This window comes from Dreissena polymorpha, chromosome 1, assembly GCF_020536995.1.
Source record: "Dreissena polymorpha isolate Duluth1 chromosome 1, UMN_Dpol_1.0, whole genome shotgun sequence".
In the NCBI taxonomy this organism is placed as follows: domain Eukaryota; kingdom Metazoa; phylum Mollusca; class Bivalvia; order Myida; family Dreissenidae; genus Dreissena; species Dreissena polymorpha.
In genome coordinates this window covers 59709823-59733829 of record NC_068355.1, presented here as the reverse complement: position 1 = coordinate 59733829, position 24007 = coordinate 59709823, and the positions used below count along the sequence as shown (strand labels likewise).

The 24007-nt window shown below is 35.7% G+C and overlaps 1 protein-coding gene and 1 long non-coding RNA gene across 3 annotated transcripts in view; both read left to right on the top strand.

Annotated features, from left to right (window-relative positions):
* Window positions 1-1088: 1088 nt before the first annotated feature.
* The window catches only part of LOC127876943 (PDZ domain-containing protein 11-like), a 28913-nt gene continuing 5994 nt past the window's right edge, over window positions 1089-24007 (top strand). Inside the window, exons 1-5 of the mRNA XM_052422514.1 lie at window positions 1089-1145; window positions 12401-12487; window positions 13024-13080; window positions 14953-15003; window positions 15343-15390. Of these exons, the coding sequence (XP_052278474.1) occupies window positions 1089-1145; window positions 12401-12487; window positions 13024-13080; window positions 14953-15003; window positions 15343-15390 (300 nt within the window). The remainder of the gene's footprint in view (window positions 1146-12400; window positions 12488-13023; window positions 13081-14952; window positions 15004-15342; window positions 15391-24007) is intronic.
* Window positions 21650-23025, top strand: LOC127831249 (uncharacterized). 2 transcript variants are annotated; one of them, XR_008026387.1, is made up of 2 exons: window positions 21650-22048; window positions 22830-23025. It is a non-coding gene; the product is annotated as an uncharacterized LOC127831249 (long non-coding RNA). The 2 variants fall into 2 exon arrangements; XR_008026388.1 differs by having other exon boundaries at window positions 21650-22110.

Sequence of the window (24007 nt, the reverse complement as noted above, 5' to 3'; positions counted from 1 at the left end):
GAGCAGACAACTGTATCGAGCATTTTGACAGAATTATGGCCTCTTTTATACTTAATAAATAAAGAAGTTATGGCAATTAAAGCAAAATGTTGAATTATCTAAGTTATGGCAATTTAAGCAAAATGTTCAATTATCTATCACATTTGATTCATACTTTGACAAAATAACACTTACCTGACATACCACAATGCACTCCACCCAAACCATCCCCCATGCCCCACCCCAGAATCCCCCCCCCCGCAAATTTTTTTTTTTAATGTTTTTTCCCTTATTTTTGAAAGATCATCTATTAAATAACCACCCACCCACATTATACCCCCTCCCTCTCCATGATGGCTTACGTTATACTCAATCTCCACGCAGAGTTGTCGTTCCTTGCTCTCACATACAACTCTGCGAAAGGCTCAGTCCGCCATTTTGTCTATAAAATAGCTAAAACCGAACAAACGCATTCAATGTATATTTGATTGGTTATTTAAGATCGCACGCATTAAATTAAGAAATATGACTTTTAAATGTACGATAAATCATGCAAATACTTGCGAGTTTTAATGCAACTCTTTGGAACTATTTTATTGCCCATTTACGCAGACGGAATCATTCCACGCACTTTACATATGTAAATAATTGAACATAATGTTTATTGAGTGACGTTAGGAATTGCTTTGACGTGTGTATGTATGTTGGTTTCTTAACAACAAAAAAACATATCAATTTTATAATAATGAATTAAGACTGATATAAGATATCATGGTATGAGATGGTTTTCTTTAATGCAGTAAATGCAATGTAACCGTCGTGCAAGAGATTGTTTAGTATATTGTAACCTGAATGATGAACGCTTGGTATGATCATGACATGAATGAGACGCTTTCATTACAATAGTCCGTTCTGAGCCCAACACAGAGGTGAATGTAATGTAAGCGTCGTGCAAGAGATTGCGTTATACTGTCAAGCACTCGAATTGTCGAGCGCGCTGTCCTCTGACAGCTCTTGTTGTTAATGCCCCCGGCATAGTAAAATATAAACGCAGGTATGCTACCATCAGGCGACACATCCAACTCGTGGAGTTCTAGTTTGGATGTAGCATGAGGTTGGAGATGTTTGTGGAGCATGAGGGTGGGGTATCTGAATGGAGCATAAGGGTATGTTAGCGAAGTAGGATGGTATGTATGGTTTAAGTGTTATATCTGGGTAGAGTTGTCAGTATGAATTCGTTTAAGTACTCATGATCAGCTGGTAAGTCCTGTATTGTGATCCATGTCTTGTTTGTTTTTTAAATTGTCTGTTTGAAGGTACCTGGATGTTACTCCTTTTATGGACAGGAAGGGATGCAGGTGTTGTGTTTGTGTGAGGACCTTCAATGTCAACACATGTCAAACAATATTGTGAATAAATTGATATCAAATTGTTGAATTATTGACATGAGTACGGGAACCAAATATGTCAGCGTTTTGTACTTAAAATAATGACTTTTTTCCTAATAGAACAAGGCCACTTTATCTCGAAAAAGCATTTTATAAACTTGTCTCGACGTGCGCATAACAAGTTCCGCATTTTGTTGAGTTGAATGTTACAAAATGGGGACTGTCATTTATATTGGTTAACAAGTCCCAACACTTTAATTTACAAAATTGTTAAAATATTGGTCGAGATAGTGAATATCTCTCCACTTGGTGCATTTCATAGCCACTGCTTTCAATGATAACGAAGTTGCTGTTTTGTTCCACTTTACTGCGACTTCACATAATGTCATGCACGAAGTAAATTTGAGTCCGCATATAATAGCATGTACCTGTTATGTCTTCTTTTTTAATACGTATGCTAAATCATCACGGATTTTATGAGTTATATGGTTGCGGAGTAACATAACGCTATTGTCTGAATTGTATATGTTAGATTGTGTTCGTGGTAGTTTTTTTCAATCGCCAGTTTTAGAATCTGAGATAATCAGAGCTTAATTATTAGCCCTATTGTGCGTACCTTACTCACAACGTATCACTTCTATCGACTTGTATAAATATCATTGTTCTTTTTGTATATGAAACGCCTAACACATTCCCGTTCTTGATCACAGACAGCATCGGATTATTGTGCAACGACAACAAACTAAAGAATTGCGACGCAATCGAAACGGTTTGCTGCGTTTACTCTTTCGGGACAGTGTGACGAGCTTGAGGTTTAATCGGAACTTGTTCGGCGTGATTGGCCATATTCTCCAGACAGTAAAGTATGGTATAAAACATCTTGGGACTCCGTCGGTTTATCGGTAAACTATCTCGATATATTTGGTTGAATCGGATCAAATTCGCGGTCAAAAGTTGTCGGCATGTTGTCGGCTCATTATCCAATGGAAAGAGAGTAAAAAAAAGCTCTTAAAATAAAATAAATACATTATGTGTCACTCAAGTACTAGTGTGCGTTTATATTACCTGGAGCCGGATCGTTGCGTGCCAGGTCGTTACTAATAAGACTAACATGTTTATAAAACTACTGCGTCGTGTCTTTGTACTATCGTCATTGTCCAAAAAAATGTCACCTTTAATTCCTGTCATCCCACCTTTGTCGTTGCCAAAAGATATTAATTTTAAATCTCGTCATCTAACATTGTCCGAAGTTCACCCTTAGTTCTTTTCATCGTAACAAACCCCATTCAATGTCAACCTTCGTACGTTTTTATTATCGCTAAAGCACCATCCGTCACTATGATTTGAATATCATCTTCATCACATTTTATCAGTTTCCATCAGGTCTGACATTAATTGCGCATACACATCAGTCATCTTAATGAAACGGTAGCATATTGTGCGCATTCTTCGTAAGATGAATAAATTGGCAACATTATAGACGAATTGATCCGATATAAATAATGCTGTTTCGGTAAAGCTCCAGTTATCGAAGAAATATACCCGAACGCCAACCATGCCAAAAATACGTTTTCACGGATGCGTTGAACGGTGACGATGACAAGACGGTAATCTGACAAATGGTACGCATGCTAGTAAATTACGCTGTAATACAGGCATATTGACACAAAGACATGGTTGAGGATGATACAATAAGCATGATACATTAATATTAGGTCACCATTGACGATGATAACAAGGCATGATTCCTTACTGTTCAATGAAGTTTAGTCGCCACAAAGGCCCTTCGACGACTGGTACAAGGCCCATGACACACATTCACGAATGAACGTTGGCATATGGTACAATGACGATGGTACGATGACATATGGCATGTTTAATACTTGTACAACGAACATGGTACGTACAAACAAAGGTTTACGGATAGATGCTACTTTAAATATACGATGTCTGAGTGTACACGGATAGTACGTATGGAAAAGGTGATAGAACGTCAGCTGAAAAATACATGTTTTTGTATATGGTGTTATGAACAATTTTCGTTGTGACGGCGTACATTTCACAGTCCTAGTTTATGTTGAGTCAATCACGTTTGTCGCCATGAGATGACATTGAAGTGATTCAATGATTCAAGCCTTGTCATTAATCATAAAAATGATAACGAGATTGCTTCAGTTTCTTTTGCTACATGAATAACATGTTTATTTAATGATTGGATTTCTGAGTAATTGTATGAAGTTTATAATGATTTTTAAACGATTCTTAATTAAATGAAACAATAGTCTCATTTGAACATTGAAATATGTTTTAAAGGTAAACAATAGTCAAATTATTCAAATAAATTTAATCAAAGGAACTTGTGATGAATTGAACTCGTTATCATTATATCATAGGCGATCATTTCACATTTTACTTGTCAACTTTTAAGTGTCAACGATCTTTATTTTTGAAAATGCGGACATTAAAATATCAAATTGCCGATGTTTCCTCCAATGTGGCATTCACTGAATTTCATGCTATTTCAAATAAGGGTTTTTAGCTCCAATGGCCAGAGGCCAGCGGGGCCTATGTCATGGTCCTGTGTCCGTCGTGCGTGCGTCCGTGCGTGCGTGCGTGCGTGCGTTAACTTTTCCTTAAAACATCTTCTTCTCCTAAACTACTGGTCCAATTCTGATGAAATTTCACAGCAATTATCCTTGGGTGAAGCTCTTTCAATTTGTTCAAATTATGCCCCTTGGGTCAAATTTGACCCTGCCCCGGGGGTCACAAAAATGAAAATTTGCTTAAATAAGGCCTATTTTGTGAAAACTTTCAAAATCTTCTTGTTCATCACAATTGGGCCTAGGTCTATCAAATTTGGTATGTAGAAACATCTAATAGTCTTCTACCAAATTTCTTCAAATTATGCCCCTGGGGTCAAATTTGACCCTGCCCCGGGGGTCACAAAATTGAATATATGCTTAAATAAGGCCTATTTTGTGAAACCTTTCCAAATCTCCCGTCCATAACCATTGGGCATAGGGCTATCAAATTTGGTATGTAGAGACATCTAATAGTCCTCTACCAAAATTTCTTCAAATTATGCCCCTGGGGATTAAATTTGACCCTGCCCCGGGGTCACAAAATTGAACATATGCTTATATAAGACCTTTTAATTTGTGAAAACTTTCAAAATCTTCTTGTCCATAACCATTGGGACTAGGGCTAATAAATTTAGTATGTAGAGAAATCTTATAGTCCTCTACCAAATTTCTTCAAATTATGCCCCTGGGGTCAAATTTGACCCTGCCCCGGGGTCACAAAATTGATCATATGCTTATATAGGGTCTATTTTGTGAAAACCTTTCAAATCTTTCTGTCCATAATCATTGGGCCTACGGCTACCAAATTTGGTATGTAGTGACATCTTATAGTCCTCTACCAAGTTTTTTTCAAATAATGCCCCCGGGGTCAAGTTTGACCCTGCCCCGAATGTCACAAAATTGAACATATGCTTATATAAGGCCTATTTTGTGAAAACTTTAAAAATATTCTTGTCCATAACTGTATGACATATGGCTAACAAATTTGGTATGTAGTGACATGTAATAGTTCTCTTTTTAGTTTGTTCAAATTATGCCCCTGGGGTCAAATTTGAAACTGCCCCGGGGGTCACAAAATTGAATATATGCTTATAAACGTCTTATTTTTTGAAAACTTTCAAAATCTTCTTGTCCATAAAAATCGGGGGTTGGGCTACCAAATTTGGTATGTAGTGACATCTTATAGTCCTCTACCAAGTTTGTTCAAATTATGCCCCTGGGGTCAAGTTTGACCCTGCCCCGAGGGTCACAAAATTGAACATACGCTTATATAAGGCCTATTGTGGGAAAACTTTCAAAAATCTTCTTGTCCATAACCGTATGGCATAGGGCCACCAAATTTGGTATGTAGTGACATGTATTAGTTCTCTTCTAGATTGTTCAAATTATGCCTCTGGGTCAAATTTGAAACTACCCCGGAGGTCACAAAATTGAATATATGCTTATAAAGGGCTTATTTTGTGAAAACTTTCAAAATCTTCTTGTCCATAAACATCGGGGGTAGGGCTACCAAATTTGGTATGTAGTGACATCTTATAGTCCTCTACCAAGTTTGTTCAAATTGTGCCCCTGGGGTCAAGTTTGACCCTGCCCCGAGGGTCACAAAATTGAACACACGCTTATATAAGGCCTATTGTGGGAAAACTTTCAAAAATCTTCTTGTCCATAACCGTATGGCATAGGGCTACCAAATTTGGTATGTAGTGACATGTAATAGTTCTCTTCTTAGATTGTTCAAATTATGCCCCTGGGATCAAATTTGACACTGCCCCGGGGGTCACAAAATTGAATATATGCTTTTGTGAAAACTTAAAGAACTTCTTTTCCATAACCATTGGGTCTAGGGCTACCAAATTTTGTATGTAGTGACATCTTATAGTCCTCTACCAAGTTTGTTCCAATCATGCCCCCTGGGGTAAAATTTGACCCTGCCCCGAGGGTCACAAAATTGAATACTAGTACACGCTTATATAAGACCTATTTTGTGAAATCTTTAAAAATCTTCTTGTCCATAAACATTGGGCCTAGGGCTACCAAATTTGGTATGTAGTGAAATCTTTTAGTTCTCTACCAATTTTGTTCAAATTAAGCCCCTGGGGTCAAATTTGACCCTGCCCCAGGGGATCAAAAGAATGGAACATATGCTTATATAAGGCCTAATTTGTGAAAACTTTCAAAAATCTTTCTGTACATAACCATCCTGCCTAGGGCTATCAAATTTGGTATGTAGTGACATCTTATAGTCCTCTACCAAATGTGTTCAAATTTCATCCCTCGGGTCAAATTTGAACCTGCCCGGGGGTCACAAAATTGAACATATGATTATATATTGCATATTTTGTGAAAACTTATTAAAAAAAATCTTGTCAATAACCATTAGGCCTAGGGCTACACAATTTGGTATGTAGTGAAATTGTATAGTCCTCCACTTAGTTTGTTCAAATTATGCCCCAGGAGTCAAATTTGACCCTGCCCTGGAGGCCACAAAATCGATTATATGCTTATATAGTGCCTGTTTTGTGAAAACTTTAAAAATTCTTTTGTCCTTAACCATAAGGCATAGGGCTACCAAATTTGGTATGTAGTGACATCTAACAGTTCTCTACCAAGTTTGTTCAAATTATGCCTCTGGGGTCAAATTTGACCCTGCCTGGGGGGTCACAAAACTGAACATACGCATATGGGGCCTATTTTGTGAAAACTTTAAAAAAAATCTTCTTGTCCATAACCATTGGGCCTAGGGCTACCAAATTTGGTATGTAGTGACATCTAATAAATTTCTACCAAATTTGTTCAAATGATGCCTCTGGGGTCCACTTTCACCCTGCACTTATAAAGCGCCCATTTTGTGAAATCTTTAAAAATCTTCTTGTTGAAAACCATTCAGACTATGGCTACCATATTTGGTATGCATTAACATCTTATAGTCCTCTACCAAGTTTGTTCAAATAATGTCCTTTGGGTCAAATTTGACCCTGACCCGCGGATCACAAAATTAAACATTATATACACTTATATCTTGCTTATTTTGTGAAAACTTTTAAAATATTCTTGTCCTTAACTCTATGACCTAGGGCTACCATATTTTGTATGTACATGTAGTGAGGTAAAGTAGTCCTCTACAAAGTTTGCTCAAATTATGCCCCTGGGGTTAAAATTGATCAAGCCCGGGGGGTCACAAAGGGTACATGTGCTAAAATAGGGCCTATATTTAAGTACTTGCACATGCAGAGAATATTTGTTTCAGCCTTTTATCAGCAGTGGAGCGATACAGGGGCATCATGGCCCTCTTGTTAATTAACGTATGGTAATTATGCGTAAAAAACGACGCGTAGTGACACTTCATAATCAGCCTGTAAATATTAATAATTATAAGTTAATAACAAAGTTCCACCGTCTTAATTAACGGAAGCGGTGATCTGCGTAAATCAAAATCCGAAGCAATAATAGCTGTAATCGCTCAAACTTGTTTACATAGTGTTATGTTACGCACAGTAACGAATAACGCGAACTTTAAAAAAAGATTAAAATCAATCTTCAAACTATATTTGCATTGTGTTCAAATACGTTTTGATGTTCTTCATTTGAAAAAAAATATGAATGGCGACATGAATCGCCGTCATGACAAATGAATAGCAATTTCTTTACTCAAAGGTATTAAGTTTCTTTTTCCACTGAGGTAAGCAAGTGTAGGTTTGAACTTGTTTGTTTTTCATCAATTTGAAGGAGGATACTTGCTGTCCTCGTTAATGTTTGAGTCTGAACTTGTTTTTATTGTGCCTTAAATTAAAACAGACAGTTTTTGTGTGATAAAAAATTAATCATGTAATTCTGGCACGAGAAGAGAAATAGTGTTATGGGGTACCCTCCAGCCGAATCGCATATCACGGTACTTTGAACCAGACACAGATGCCGCAGCGCAATTGTTAGCTTCATCCCTGGTTAAATTGGAAGTCTGTAGTTATTGCGCTTTTTCGTTATACTTGGGCCCACTCGTGCGAGAATCTCATCGAACATCTAGGTTGCATCCTCATAATGTTGATGAATGCGCGTTGGTCCTCTCGTCGTAGTTCGACCATAAGTTGGTCATAGACACCGAACTGACGCCTCCGCTCGGGACCCAGCCAAGCCCTGATCCACCATCTGCGCTGCCTCCGTATCCTTTTAAGAGCAAGACGATGCATGGCCAGATTAGCATCCAAAAGGTCAATCTGGGCCTGCACGAGGGTGGCTTGACACTCTAATTGAATGCGAGCACGACACTCCATTGCATATGCCTTTCTCACACGGCGTACCATAATGAAATAATACTTCGACCCGCAGGCTAATTTCGGTTAAATTAAATGTATGTCAACAGTTTTGTTCCGCCACACTCCTCGGACTTTTGTATACATTAGATGTCCGTTATTATCTGTTGAACATGCGTTAGGACCAGGACAACCGGACATTTACGGACATAAACCGGATACGTACAGGAGGTGTAACGCAAGAGTTCCGAACAAAGACCGCACATCAAACGGAGATCTCTGTCCGTTTTATCCGGTGGAAAATTTTGAACATGCTCAAAACTTCCCAACGGACCGAACGGATGTCACCGGACATCGCCGAACAAGGAGCGGATTCACCGGATATGCCACGGACATTAAACGGATAAGAACGGACACGAACGGATAAAATGATTTAATGTCCGTTTCTCGTCCGTTACCTTGGTGTGACCGGGCCTTACAAATAAACTTTTGTCTTGTCTTATTGTGAATTGTCATGATGATGTTTTTAAAGCAAATACAGAGAATGAATAAGGATGTAGTCATAAACAATACAGATAAATGACCCCCGCATAACACGCTTTAAAGAAAATGGCACAAACTTTGATTAAAACTAATAAACACGTATGGTAGTCGGCGAAAGAATTATGTCATGCAAAAATAGTATAATTGTAAAATGACGACACATATAATGTCATTTTACAAATAATTCGGAGCGTGTTGGTTATTTTAACATTGAACATCTTTGCCAAATGTCTAAAGTAAATTTATTATATAAGATTTTTGAATAATTTTTTAGTGACAATTCAAATATCTTATTCATGTTGGAGTCCCTTTCAGACGTAGCGTTTATCACAAAAACGACCTTACGCTATTAGTAACTTGTTTACATCAAAGTTGTTTTGTTTGATAAAAAGTATATTTTCAGCATTGAACTCGTTAAAAAGATGATATTTGTTCGGTCTTATGGAATACCTTTGTTTCATTTACAAGTGTTATGTCTGTTGTAAGTCGCCATATTAACGGTTTGAAATATCAATTTTATTTCATTATACATTTTGTTCATTATACACTTATTGAAGAATATGTAGAACTTAATGATAAGTTAATATCATAATCTTTGACCGAGTGTAAATAAAAAAATCACATTGATAAACTTACATAGAACAAATATCTTTTAAACGATTCAAATATTTCGATGAAAGAAAGTGTATTTTTCACACTGAACCAATCAAAACGTATTTTCGTTAAAATTGAAAATGTATACAAAACATCTTAAGAGCTGTTATAACGTTAAGTTATTATTTAAGATTTAAATTGCAATTACTGTGCGAAAAGATTATTTAGTTACTCAGGTTGTGGCATTATATTTGCACGAAGAAACATGAATAATATGACTTGTTCATCAGGTTTATTCAGTATTCCCCCATTTATCCGTCTGTAGCATAGAACAGTAGACTGACGCCATGGTGTCTGTGCTTATGCACCAGAGAAGCGTTATATTGACATTTAACAATCATTGACACGATATTAAAATACTTATTATCGGTAGCACGATGTTTAAACAAAAGGAGCTTTGTACCATTCATGAGAGTTTCCTAATGGTTGACCATGGTCGCAAACCTCATTGGTCAAAATTAATATTTGATTAATCCCTAATAGGGTTTGTTCAAATAGAGAATGTATTATTGAAATATTTATTGACTGTTTGCTTTTCTGAATTGACATCGTACCATTTCAAATACTGATCGAAGCTTCCCATACGATTTATAAGTTCGGGCCACTGAACAACTTGTTTAAACAAATTAGAATATGTTGAAGTGGGAGCTGCACATATCGATAGTGTGTTTTGAGGGGAATGCTGTTCGTTACATAAGACACCACAGAGAACAGGTTGTAACATAGTGAACTTGTCATTTGTTGGGAGATTCGTGATCAGCGCGTGCCTCACATCATAGTGGCCAGATTGTTGGCGGTGTGCCTTTTGAGGTGTGCTCTCCACTCCGCCCAGTTTGCGAATATGGCTGCTTTTTTATAAATGGATGCATTTAGCAAAGAAATTTCCCTTATCATATTTTTTTTTTAAAAACGGATACTGGCTGAAAGACAATCGAGTATGGAGGAGAGAGTGTGCCAATAAAATTTAAGCAAAAAGTTGGGACAGGTGTTGATGTGGTTTTAGAAGATGTGTGTTGAGTACATATACTATCTTTCTGCAACTTGAAATGATTTAATGTACTGTCCTATTTCAATTTGCTTACTGTAATTAACGTAGTTAATAGCTCTACGTACCCATATATCCCCTTATCACCTAACTACTAACCCTTCTGATGCCATCTATACACAAGTCAAAGATTCCACTTCCTGGCCCTTGTGAAACTTGCTAACAGGCTCTTCTTCCTGACCACTATATGGAAACTGTGTACCGGTATGTGTTAACACTTAAAGGATAGCATCCCTGAACCCTTTCACATGATGTGTTTAATATAAACAGGGACATATCAAAATAGTGGTTGATATCCAGTTTCTGTCCGCTGCACTTTATTGCAAAATATGTTATTGCCTTACCAAAAAACTACACCTTCAATTATTATTTGTTTTGTCTGTGATATCTTAGATTTTATCCAAAACAATTATCTTAAAAAAAAACAGTATGGCTTACATTCCATATACACATCAATTTTAAGATACATAAATAATTGTTGGTTGTATATATTATTAAAAGTGATTCTTGCAATGAATAAAATTTAAAAAAGTAATGTTTATAATAATAATGTTTATATGAGCTTCATTATGTTAAAATTATTTACAACTGTTTTATATGAGGTTCATTATGTTTCAATTGCTTAAAACTGTTTCTTTTTTACTTGATTTGTTTTCTTAAATAAAACAAGATGTGTTTGTGAAACACAATGTCCCCCTATATGATGTTTGACCTTGTAGGATGACCTTGACCTTGACCCTTTACCACTCAAAATGTGCAGCTCCATGAGATACACATGCATTTCAAATATAAAATTGCTAGCTTCAATATTGCAGAAGTGACATTACATGAGCAATTTTGACCCATGTATTTGACCTTGAAGGATGACATTGACCTTGACCTTTCACCACTAAAAATGTGCAGCTCCATGAGATACACATGCATGCCAAATATCAATATAAAGAAGTGAAACTCCAGCTGCTGGAGCAGTATTGAATTTTCATTAAAACAATTAATTGGTCCTTTATTTAAGTTGCTATCTTCAATATTGCAAAAGTATTCATAAAATTAGCGATTTGAGCCATATATATGAGTTCATGAGTTATCATCAGGAAACCATTATACTGTTTCCAGTCACTGTGACCTTAAACTTTGACCTGGTAACCTGAAAATCAATGGGGGTCATCTGTTTCGAGTCACTGTCACCTTGAACTTTGACCATGTGACATGAAAATCAATAGGGATCATCTGCCAGTCACGACCAACGTACCTATGAAGCAAAACTATATATCCCCTCTTCTTGGAAGGGGGCATAATAAAAACTACAGTATTATTGATTGTTAAAAAAAGATAAATGTATATGGGTACGTTTCTCTAGGTCCGTCCGTGCACAGCAACTAATGACCGGAATTCAATGCAACTTAATGGGAAGCTTCACTACCAAGAGGAGATGTGCATATTATATATATCAGTGGGTTTTGGTCGGATGATTTTTCACAGAGTTATGGCCCTTTGAAATTTTCCATTAACTGTACATATAGTGTTTTTTGGGGGAAAATTATACTTTTCAGGTGGGGGACTGCTGCCGAAATTCGGCGGCAGATTTGATAGATTGAGAGCCTTGCAGTTGTCATGCTTATTTATCAAATTTGATTTAATTTAATAAAGAAATGTTTACTATGCTTCTGATGTGACAATGATCATTCTTTCATGAATTTTTAGTCATTGTAAATTTCTTATATTATTATTAAACTATTTTAGTTCACAGGGATGAGAATTTTCTGCTGTTTGTTTTTTGTTTCCCAGAAGTATTTCAAACTCCAAATTAACAATTGATACCTTTATAACGTAAAGCGATAATTATGTTGAAAGCATGCATGGCAAGTTTTTATGAGTAAATAATGTGCTGTTTTATAACAAAGTTTGTTAAAATTGGCAATGAATGTTTACTATTGTGTGCATGATTCATTGATTGCTTTCCAGAGGGACAGACATCCATCATATTGTTCAGACTTGGAAAGATTTTTACCTAGAAACATAAGCTTGAAAAGATCAAAAACATCAAAACAGGTATAGTAAGCTGTAAGTTTGGTAATAAGCAAATTATATGGCGTCAAATAAGAGCCAGAATGTTTTAGTCTGACATGTGTGTATAAACCTTAAGATTCTGATTAATCTTTCAATGAATTTATTATTAAAATTCTTATGGTCATAATGGTCTTGACAATTTAGACATTGACTGACAACAATTTAGTAGACATAGAACAATTCGACATTCTGGGAAAATGGAGATTAATGCCTAATGCTTAATGCACTGTCCATCTAGACTGGATTTTGTTTTAAGAGAAACCTCCTTTAAATGAAATAGTGATTGCTTACAAATGAAACTCTTGGAAAAAATACAATAGTATTATTTGAAAGTAACATTGTATTTAAATTAACACGTATAACATGCAGATTCTTGTAAAGATAACGGCAGATCAAAGGTTATGATTTAAGATTACAGATTTCTATATACAAAAAAGTTGAAAAGTCAAACAGATACAAAAGTTATGCTTTTCATTTTATTTTGTTGTTAATATAATCTATATTATGGTCTTTTATAGCTTGGTTTCAATATCAGAGGAGGAAAAGAACACAACTGTGGAATCTTTGTTTCAAAGGTAAACATTTTTATTTGTTCTTGAATTGCATTCTTAAGCTTCTTTGAAGGGCTTCAATCTTTATTTCGAATGCACGCTAAATTTAGTTATCATTTTTCCAACTAAGTTGTGCACGATGCCTAGAGAACTATTTTACCTGCAATCCATCACCCGTTGGTCACTTGTGCAGATAAGACGAACTGATTTGATTTGGAGTTAAAAGTTAGGTGGGAGGGGTTTAACATATTTTTAGTCACATTCTGAGAAAAGGGGCTTTCATGCATGTACGTTAAGTATTGTTTCAGATTGCAAATGCTAATCAGGGACAGCACTTCCCCTTTAAAGATACGTTTGGTTCAAAGAAAGTCTGTTAAAAAAATCCAGTACGGGTGGAAAGTGTTGTTCCTGATTGGCCTGTGCGGACGGACAGCACACTTGTGTATTGTATTAAACCCCTTTTCACAGAGCCATGCTCATTGGTTTCTGCATGATAAATAAAATCATCAGAGGTTACTCAGAAGGAATGCAGATGTCTTACAAATTAAATGGAAAAAGGTCAAATCTCAAAATCTAAGAGGAGCTTAGAACACAAAACCATTTCCTTTTAAGAAACATTTATTCTAAGGTCACATAAATAAGTAAAAAATGGAAGATACCATATATATTACTATACATATCAATTTGCACATGCCATATTGAGAAAAAGTCTTAATTTCACACATGGACGACCTTGACTTCAAATCATAGGAAGTAAGGGGGAGACACATGTTTTACAAACATCACAAAAATCACTTGTACAGTAAAATTGCAATAACTTGCGATTTTTCGAAAACTGGCGATTACTCGAGCCTTTAAGGAAGTTCCTAACATATTCCTTTAATTTCTATATAAATATACCCGCAATAACTCAAACATGCGATTTTCGATAACTCAAGGATGAGTCCTGGTCCCTGAAAGGCATTTCACACCTAATTAACAGGCAATTATTTGAAGACACTTTCTAGTCTGGTCGGTGCTAAAAATATTCGAGTTGTGAAAACAGCGCAATCGAGCAGACAAAAAACACTTGATTAGGTGTGAAGTTAGTCGCAGTTTGAGAAAGACTGCAAATTGTCATCCTTTGAGATGTAGATAAAAGCTACCAGGTACCCAGTTTTAATGATAATTAAATAATAACCACCAATCGATAATTATGATAGAATGCATGGCATAAAAGAGAGCGTGGCAGATTATACATTCGAATCTCTTAACTGAATTCATTCTTGTCACTTGCGCTGCATCATGGCAACACAGAAAAAAATAGTCTAAAAAATTGTCAAACTCCTGAGCAATCTAGTGAAGGACCCACTTGTGGGGGGATAGCTAGATCAGGAAAGCCCCGTCTTACATGTAAATAAAGCGTTTGCGGTCAGAAGTTAAGCACCACCAACCGAAACAGTGAAAACAAATAATACCATGGATTACTCGAAACCTGCGATTACTCGAACATCAAGGTCAGTCCTGTGCTATCTCGAGTTATCGCAGTTTTACTGTATTATTACTGTTACTGATCTGTTTGTTTAAATGCTTTAGAGGCATATGTATTTTAATAAATAATTTAAGAGTGAGAAAATGTGTTTAGTGAAGTTAACATACATAAGAGCTTTGGTCCCGAAAATAAACAATTTTCGTTAATGCCTGTGCTGGCTTCACAGGCTAATCTGGCACAAAAATTTAGGCACATGCATTTAGCTCGTTTTTTCAGAGCGTGTAAAATTTATTTAACAGAACATAAATTCAGCTTTAAATATATTGAAAGATTTGAGGGGAGGGGGGGTAAACATGAGGCTGTATCTGTTTCCATGTCATACAATTCATCAGTATTGTTTTGTACAACAATAAGTGTTTTCACAGGTCATGCAGAATAGTGAAGCAGAGAAGTTGGGATTACAGGAAGGGGACCAGGTCCGAGTTAACTATTCTTTATTATAGTTTCCTTTTGTAGTAAGTGCACATTAATAACTCTTTAGTTTAACGGTGAAATGGATCAGAGTAGATGTTTGACAGCATGTACTTCATGAAATCAAGGCAATAGAATTACTGAACTCACAATTAAACACTATGTTATTAAGCAATCTCAGTTTTGGCCTTAGTGAAAAAATTATATATAGGCAAACAAATCCTACAAGTTTTTGAACAGGAAAAAGAAAGCTTCATTACTTCAAAATACAGTTTTTTGTGCTTCGGTTTTGTATAAAATAAAATAGAGAAATTTAATGTTAAATCTGCCTTTTTTCATTTCAGTTTTTGTCTGTCAACGACGACAACTTTGAGTATATTGATCATGGAGAGGTATGCAGATGGTTAATGCTTTACTGTTTTGATTTTATGCTATGTGTCTCTGAACTGGAAAGTGTTCAGTTGTATTCATGGTAAGACTGCAATCAAAATATTGTTGGAAAAAATAACTCATTATTTTGATGTTTCTCTTGCCTTGTTGAAAGGTTTTAAAGCATCAAAGTGATGTTGAAAAACAATCAAAGTTCTGACAGTACTGGTGTGACGATGCTTTTGAGAGGATGGATATAAAAGCATCAAGTTAAGTTTATCTACATCACCACAATCACCACAATTGTGTATGTTGGTACGAAAAAAAATATTGGTACAAAATATTTTGCGAAAAAAATTTGGGTATGAAAACAAATTTGGATACGAAAAATATTTGGGAACAAAAAAATTGGGACCGAAAAAAAATTGGGTACGAACAAAAAATTGGGAATGAAAAAAAAATTGGTACGAAAAAAAAATTGGGTACGAAAAAAAATTGGGTACGAAAAATTTTAGGTACGGAAAAAAAATGGGGGAACGGGAAAGTAGTACCTGTGGGGAACTTGACCCACACTCGCACATTTTCGGCCCTTTCCGTCAAACATCAGATAAGTTCCTCGAAGGCAATAGTATGAATACACATTTCGGAAGCGGTAATGCGGTCCTACCTACGCGCGTCAAAATGTAAGCGAAATATGTACACATGTCTGTCAGGAATTATTGAATTAACGAAGAAAATCGTGTATTGATGTAAGATTTTTGGAAGAAATGTGCAGAAAATATATTAAACAAGAGCTGTGTTTGTGAAACACAATGCCCCCTGCTGCGCAGCTTTGAAGCCATATATTTTACCTTTGACCTTGAAGGATGACCTTGACCTTTCACCACTCAAAATGCGCAGCTCCATGACATACACATGCATGCCGAATATGGAGTTGCTATCTTCAATATTGCAAAGTTTGACCTTTGACCTTGACCTTGAAGGATGACCTTGACCTTTCACCAATCATTATGTGCAGCTCTATGAGATACGCATGCACGCCAATATTGAAAAAGTTATGGCCAATATTAAAGTTTTCGGACAGACAGACAGAGGCTTTATATTTGACATTTGACCTTGAAGGATGACCTTCACCTTCACCTTTCACAACTGAAAATGTGCAGCTCTATGAGATGCACATGTATGCCAAATATCAAGGTGCTATGTTCAATATTAAAAAAGTTATGGCCATTAAAGTTTTCGGACGGACGGACAGACTGACACACTGACTAAATTACTTACTGACTGACTGACTGACAGTTCAACTGATATAGGCCACCCTACCGGGGGCATAAAAAGCAATGGCGATATTTTTCTCAGCCACATAATTGTTAATAGTTTGATATCACAAAATGAAAGTGAAAGTAGAACTGTCAAAAATGACAACCTGTCAACGTGTTGTTTTTGCTGGCACGAGAGGGCGATTACACTCAATGTGTTCACATTTTGACCATAGGCTTTGTCAATGACCTTTATAGTATGGGTAGCTTTGATATTATTTATTGCTATCATGTAACTGCATGATTGTGTATATGTTTACAATACACAAAGCATAAAAAATGATATAAATATACTGATTGAGCTTATACTAATCTGAGAACTATAGCCAGGTCAATTAAGGACTTAAAATACAATTTTGTGCCCTGATTCCATGAAGAAATGACCATGCATGTCCTAGAAATCTAAATCAGGCACTGATTTTTCTTGTTTTAGTACAGTCATAGATCAGTTGTGGCCTCTGGGTAATGACCAATTTTTGCTTACTTGTCACACCCTTAAAACTTTCCACACGTCTATAATAGCAAATCTGGATTTAGGTGATCTTCAATGGTACATTTAAAGGGGCCTTTTCACAGATTTTGGCATTTTTTAACTATTTCATTAAATGCTTTATATTGATAAATGTAAACAATGGATCGTAAAAGCTCCAGTAAAAAATCAAGAATAAAATTAACAAGAAATATCTTTAAAAAAAGATATACGGCGTTGATAGTTCAATGAATGAGATCAAGGATAGCGAATGTCTTTTTCTGTGCAGTTCTTAGCTGCATCACACGCAATACGGGATGTTACGCGGATTTTCCCGGCTTATTTTACATTATTACAAATTGCTGGTCATAAACCTATAGATACAAAACAGAAAACCAAAAGAAGAATGGAAGTGAAATTAAAACATATGAGTCAACCGGCCACACGCGAAGTATCCGTATTTATAGGCGCGTTCTTTGAACAAACCTGTTTTAGTGGTTTGTCGGGCATTGCTATTTGATTCGATTATTAACAGTATCGAGAATCATCGCGCTCATGCTTAATACATTAGTCAATATGGTAGAATAATTATTTTTAAATTAATCAAAAATAATATTTATCATTGTATTGTTGAAAACCCATTAAGAATCTATGATTGACATACCATAATTATATTGCTGAATATCTTCATTTAACATATTTCTGATCTAAAGAAAATTCCAGGTCACCTAGTTCACGGATAGCGTCTTTATTATATAACGATTATTTTACTGGCCGCGAACTCCGGTGATGACGTGTATATAAACTCTGACATTCACACACTATCCGCGAATTGACCCGATACCTCGCGGGTTGAAATGCAATGCATTAAAGTGAGGCCTCGCTTCCACTTCTCTTTATACTTTTACATGTTAACACGTTGACAGGAATATGGAAGTAAGTACTAAATATGAGAACATAGCCTTTAAGTATAAACGCTTTTGCGCTGGTAATTCTCTGAAAATAAAAGGTGCACGCACAAACTGTATTGATGTCGAACATTGAGTGTAAAACTGCTCTATCTATTAAGCCTTTTCATAAGAGATAAAATTGTTTCATGCAGTAAAACAGTGTTACAAAGACGCGGATATGTTTCCAATGTTCTGGTGGTATACTCAAATCAGCCAATGGAATAAATGAAGTGTATTCATTCGTTCCTAGCCGCGGGAAATTTTATTTGAGTTTTATTGGACACTTACAAAGGTTAGGTAAGGTGAAAAGCTGGCTAAATACAGCTACGCCGAAAAAAAGGAAAAGAACATTGCCCGGAGCAGGTTTCGAACCAGCAACACCTGGAGTCCTGCCAGAGTCCTGAAGTAAAAACGCTTTCGCCTACTGAGCTATTCCGCCGTGTACACATACTTCATGTATTTTATACCTTATATAAGCAATCTTCGTAGTTATACAAAATTTAACGACAAAAACAGAACTCTCCAAATTATTCAATCGTTTCGCGTTGCAACGCTTTATAATTTTTAGGTTTTATAATCGTCAAAAGATGCATATAATGGCTATATTAAAGCATGGTAAATGTTCAGTATTACTGTTTCCTCACAAATATCATAACTAACACGAAAATTTGCGAATCTGAAACAGCTTTTTTCAATTTTGTCAATTTACCAAAGCGTGAAAAGATCCCTTTAAACTTTAGCTCTGTTACTAAAGTGCTGGTAAAGTCCAGTCACATATTTAAATCTAGGCCATGTCAAAATCAAAGTGTCAAAGACAAATGAAATGCGTTCATTAATTATTGTCCAGTTGTTTACTACTGCTGTACGTTTTTATATAATATGACTGATGAACATCATGTGAGAGAAAATTCACATTATCATTGTATATCAGGTTAAGCAGCCTTTTAGATAACAAAGTATGCTAGTTTTCAATGTCGCTTCTGGGGATGAAACCCGTAGGGCTTTTAGAAAGATTCTGAAATTTTCGATCCCTCGAGAGCAACCAAACCAAAAATTAAGTCAAATATTGCCGACTCGGTTTTTTTGAGTCGGTTCATGAGGGATAATGGAGCTTGATTGGTCATTGTCGGCTCTGGTACTACTAACATGTACCCCGGGTACTCTTAGGTATACTTACATGTACCCTGGGTACTCTAGGTATACTTACATGTTCCCAAGGTAGGTAAATAAACGTAATTGTACTCGGTCCATATTAGACTGTACCCGAGTTGTATTCGCGCCCAAAATCCGATGTCGTAAAACGCGCAACCGATTATCTTAAACACACTCCCTTAAAAAAACACTGCATCAACATGCTTTTTGAGTATGTGTTCCGATAATATAGAGGCCATTCTACAGAAAATTGACATAAATGTGTATATATAATTATTACAAAAAAATAGTCGACAACGACTGATTTAGGGTTAAATTTCCCGGGTACATTCTAGTACATTTACCGTACCTGGGATACATGTACGTATACTTAAGAGCCGACAATGAACAATCGAGCGATACTGGAAGGTGCAACATCTCCCACGCCCCCTAGCATCGCCTTTAGCAGTATTCAATTCTCAACAGGAAAGTACTGGAGTCATTGATCCAGAGGGACAAGAAAAACAATTGATTAATGTTCGAAATAAATAATTTGATTAATGACAATTCTATCATTTGAGCCTGGTCACAGGAAAAGCGTAGTCAAATCAGTATCCAATTAAATTATTTGTTATTGTCAGAAAAACGCTTTTAAGCAAACAGTTTTCAAGCGACTTCAGGCTGATCTAGATCCAAACTGGCCACAATCGCCTTAATGTCTCTTTTACTGTGACACAGTTCATTTAACTTTAAAATGATAAAAAGTACTAACACTAAGAAAGAGTACGAACCAGTAAAAAGAGTTTGAAATCGATGTTGAATTTCAGGACAGCTTGGTTATCTGCAAATCCCCGATGAAATGTTGACATCGGGTATCATAGTCATTCAATTAGTCGCAAAATGCTCGACTACAATTTATAAAGCACAATGTGACTTATATTGATAACTAAAAATACCAATATGCCAGTTTTGCCGTGTCAAGCTGTTACGATCCAGAAAGTCCTTCATTCACATCGAGTATATCTCCTTCGATATCCAACTATTGTTGTCATAAGCGGAGATTTAGTGAATAAATAATTCATATATCCTAAATGACAGCTTCTAAATAGCGAAACAAGCCAATGTATGCAGTAAGAAAGTTTTGAATCGAGACGCTCAGGGGGGCGGCCATTGTTGAGGTTTTATTACACTAACTCGGATTCCCATAGGGTCCCATTATAAAACTGACAACTTTCAACGCATTTTTCTTGTCTTTCCGACGTATCAATTTTTCCGAACCTGGTATCATTTTAAAGATGGATGTGTCCTCTTCCAATAATTGCATTAAAAAACATACCGTCTCGCAACTTCTAAGAAAGTTGATCGCTGTTGAATGCACCCACCGTAGAAAAACCTGTTTGCAAGCCTAATTTCGACAAATGCCCCACACAATAGAAAAGACACCCCAAAAGTTCATCTTTTCAGTTAGCTTCCAATCCAAGGCATCAAAGTACTCCAGACACATACAGGATATTACAAATATTCACAAAAGACATGTGTCACATTGTTAAATGGCTTTTATTCAAGAAGAGAAAAGGAACTCTTTAGTAATAGGCACTACTTAGAGTAATGTAACCTTTAATGTTGAAACACGAACGACAACTCTGCTAGGAGAATGTTATCAATGACGAGCTATCTCCTACGCCGTGGCGAATGCAAAAGGGAAGTAACTAAAAAATCGAGTTATCTCAATCGGACTGGCTCGGTCTTTTACATAGGTCGCCATTGTGAATTTTTTTAGATGGTTATGATACATTGGACGATGCTGTTCCAGCATCGTCAAAAATACAATGTGTAGAACCTAATCAGATATAATCTTAACTTGAAATGGCGCGGCAGAGGCCGACGCGTATCCCCACGCCGCATGTTTGGCCCAGGGGCGCCCCAGGATTGGTAATGGGGCCATGCATAGTTGAGATTGACCGTTTTGTCAGAAGAGATGTTCAGTATCAATTTGAAGTAAATCGGCGTAGAAATGAAGAAATTATATCAAGAAGGCAATTTTGGGTGGGCGTGGCCTATGTGGTCGGGGCGCCCCCGGGTTGGTAAGTGGGCCATGCATAGTTGAGATTGATTGTATTGTCATAAGAGAGGTTCAGTATCAATTTGAAGTTAATCGGTGTAGAAATGAAGAAATTATATTAAAAGGCAATTTTAGGTGGGCGTGGCCAATTTGGGCGGGGCGCCCCAGGGTTGGTAATGGGGCCATGCATAGTTGAGATTAACTGTATTGTCATAAGAGAGGTTCAGTATCAATTTGAAGTGAATCGGTGTAGAAATGAAGAAATTATAGTAAAAGGCAATTTTAGGTGGGCGTGGCCTATGTGGGCATGGGCTATGTGGGCAGGGCACCACAGGGTTGGTAATGGGCAATCGTGATACATCGGCTATCTCGGATTCCTCCGTAAGATAGGCCTCGTGGCTAACGGTCGCCATATTGCCTTGTATTACTACTTTACTACCCAAAAGGTTGTCAGTCTATTGTTATGAGGCTGTATACGATGCGCGTTGAACTAGCGCCAAACTTTTTACCGAAACTTTGATATAAATAGCACTATTAACGTTCATTTGTGTTGCATTTTGACCTATTATCCAAGTGATTTACTTTTCCATTTTTATTTAATCACCCTATCATCCAATTTTTAAGATAAAATTACGGTGTTTACAAAACCAACCAAACCGAAAGTGAAACTGGATGCATTACGTTTCGCGATGTAAACATTAAATATTTGTTCAGTTTGAGGAAGCGAATCGATAATAGACGTTGAAATATGTATGCAATACAGACTATCATTGCCGATTGTAGTACTGGCTAAAAAATACCTTTTATGACAGGTCATGTATAGAACGTTAATCAAATAGTGACCATAAATCACTACAAATGTCAAATGTCTGGGTTGTTCATTAATATAATTAATGCACGTTTCTGATCTAATTGCCTGTATCTAGTTGTAATTAACATGATATTGATAAAATTAAAACGTTTTTTTCATAAATTAACATGACATGTTTTATTTTTATCATTTAGGGAATATATAATTGTATCATTATCATCATTAAATATTCTGAAAATGATCTCAATTATCATGATTACTTTAAAGTAGAATTTTTAAATTTTACTCATTGTTTTTAATGAATTTGCACATTTGCTTGATTCAAAATAAAATGTTTTAATAAGGGTTTCAGTTGTTAGTTTTAACCCATTTTTAGTTCGATTAAATTTAAAGTACTAACTACGTACATGTATGTGAAATGTTCTTGAGTTCGTTTCCTGGGCCTAGAACCAGTACTTGGGTGTCTCTTGGAGATTTCTTAAGAATGCTCACACACTGGGGATCAAACCAGTGACCTCCAGATCATTAGGTGGACACCACATCCATTACACATCAGCGACCTTTAATTAGTAAATTACTTTAGTATTGCAGCATTATATAATGTAATGTTGCTACATATTTTTGGAAAATGATTAATGTGCAGTACTAAATAAATCTAAATGCATACAATTTTAATTGTGTATATTGTGTGATTATTAGTTACAAATTCCCTTTTTACAGGTTTACTGGATTATGAAAGACTGATAAACATAAAATTGACAACTCATCTCCCCAACGATACTTTGTGTGGCTCATTCTCGGAACAAACCCATAGTCAGTGAGAAAACTACAGTGTAAAAAGACCACTTGATTGTGACAATTATGGCTGACCAAGCAAATGTTATCATTTAAAATAAAGAAAACTTCCAGTTCAATATACATTTTATACCAATTATGACATTGGCCAACACAGAAAATAATTATAAGGTTGATTTTCTCAAAATTGACTGTTACAATTGGATACTGTTTTAAGCTTCACTCTACTTTGTCTGAAAATAAAAGTCCTAAATGATGTAATAGAAACATACATATTTAATTTTTAGTTTTACAAGGATATATATATATATATATATATATATATATATATATATATATATATATATATATATATATATATATATATATATATATACATATATTATAATACCTTTTTATCGATGGCCAATCAATTTAAGTTTAACTAATATATACATACACATTTTATACATGTGTATGCTTTGATTTTTTTTCTATTGAAGCCAAATTTATATCCTATTAGATAGATAGATAATATCACAGCAGTATTCCTAGTTTGTCTGCAAGTACTGCAGAAATCATGGATTATTATTTTACTGAGTCAGCCTTAATCTTTATATTATAATTGTTAAAACAGATTAAGATGTGCATTATACAATTGAGGATGCATCAAGATTAAAAAATGGTACATGTATAAATTAATAAAGAATCAATAACAATCAGAAACTGTGCATTTTTTTCAGTATTGTGTGGAAGGATTTGAAGTAATTATGTAGTTTTTGAAAAATGATTTATGTGAATTTGAATAAATATATAAAATTTAGTGATTTTCTCAGACAAAACTGTTAATTACATACTAAAGTATTCAGAATGTATTATTGTAATTTTCATTCGAATTTTTTAGTACAAAAAGCACTTTTCCCTGGCATTTGTATTTATAGTAATTGCATATTTTATAATTCTGACAGCATTTATAAACTGTGTTCATGCAAGCATGAAACCGGTTTCATTTTTTGAGTATTTAAACAAGAGGGCCATGATGGCCCTGTATCGCTCCACTGCTGAAAAAAGGCTGAAACAAATTTCTCTGCATGTGCAAATACTTAAATATAGGCCCTATTTAA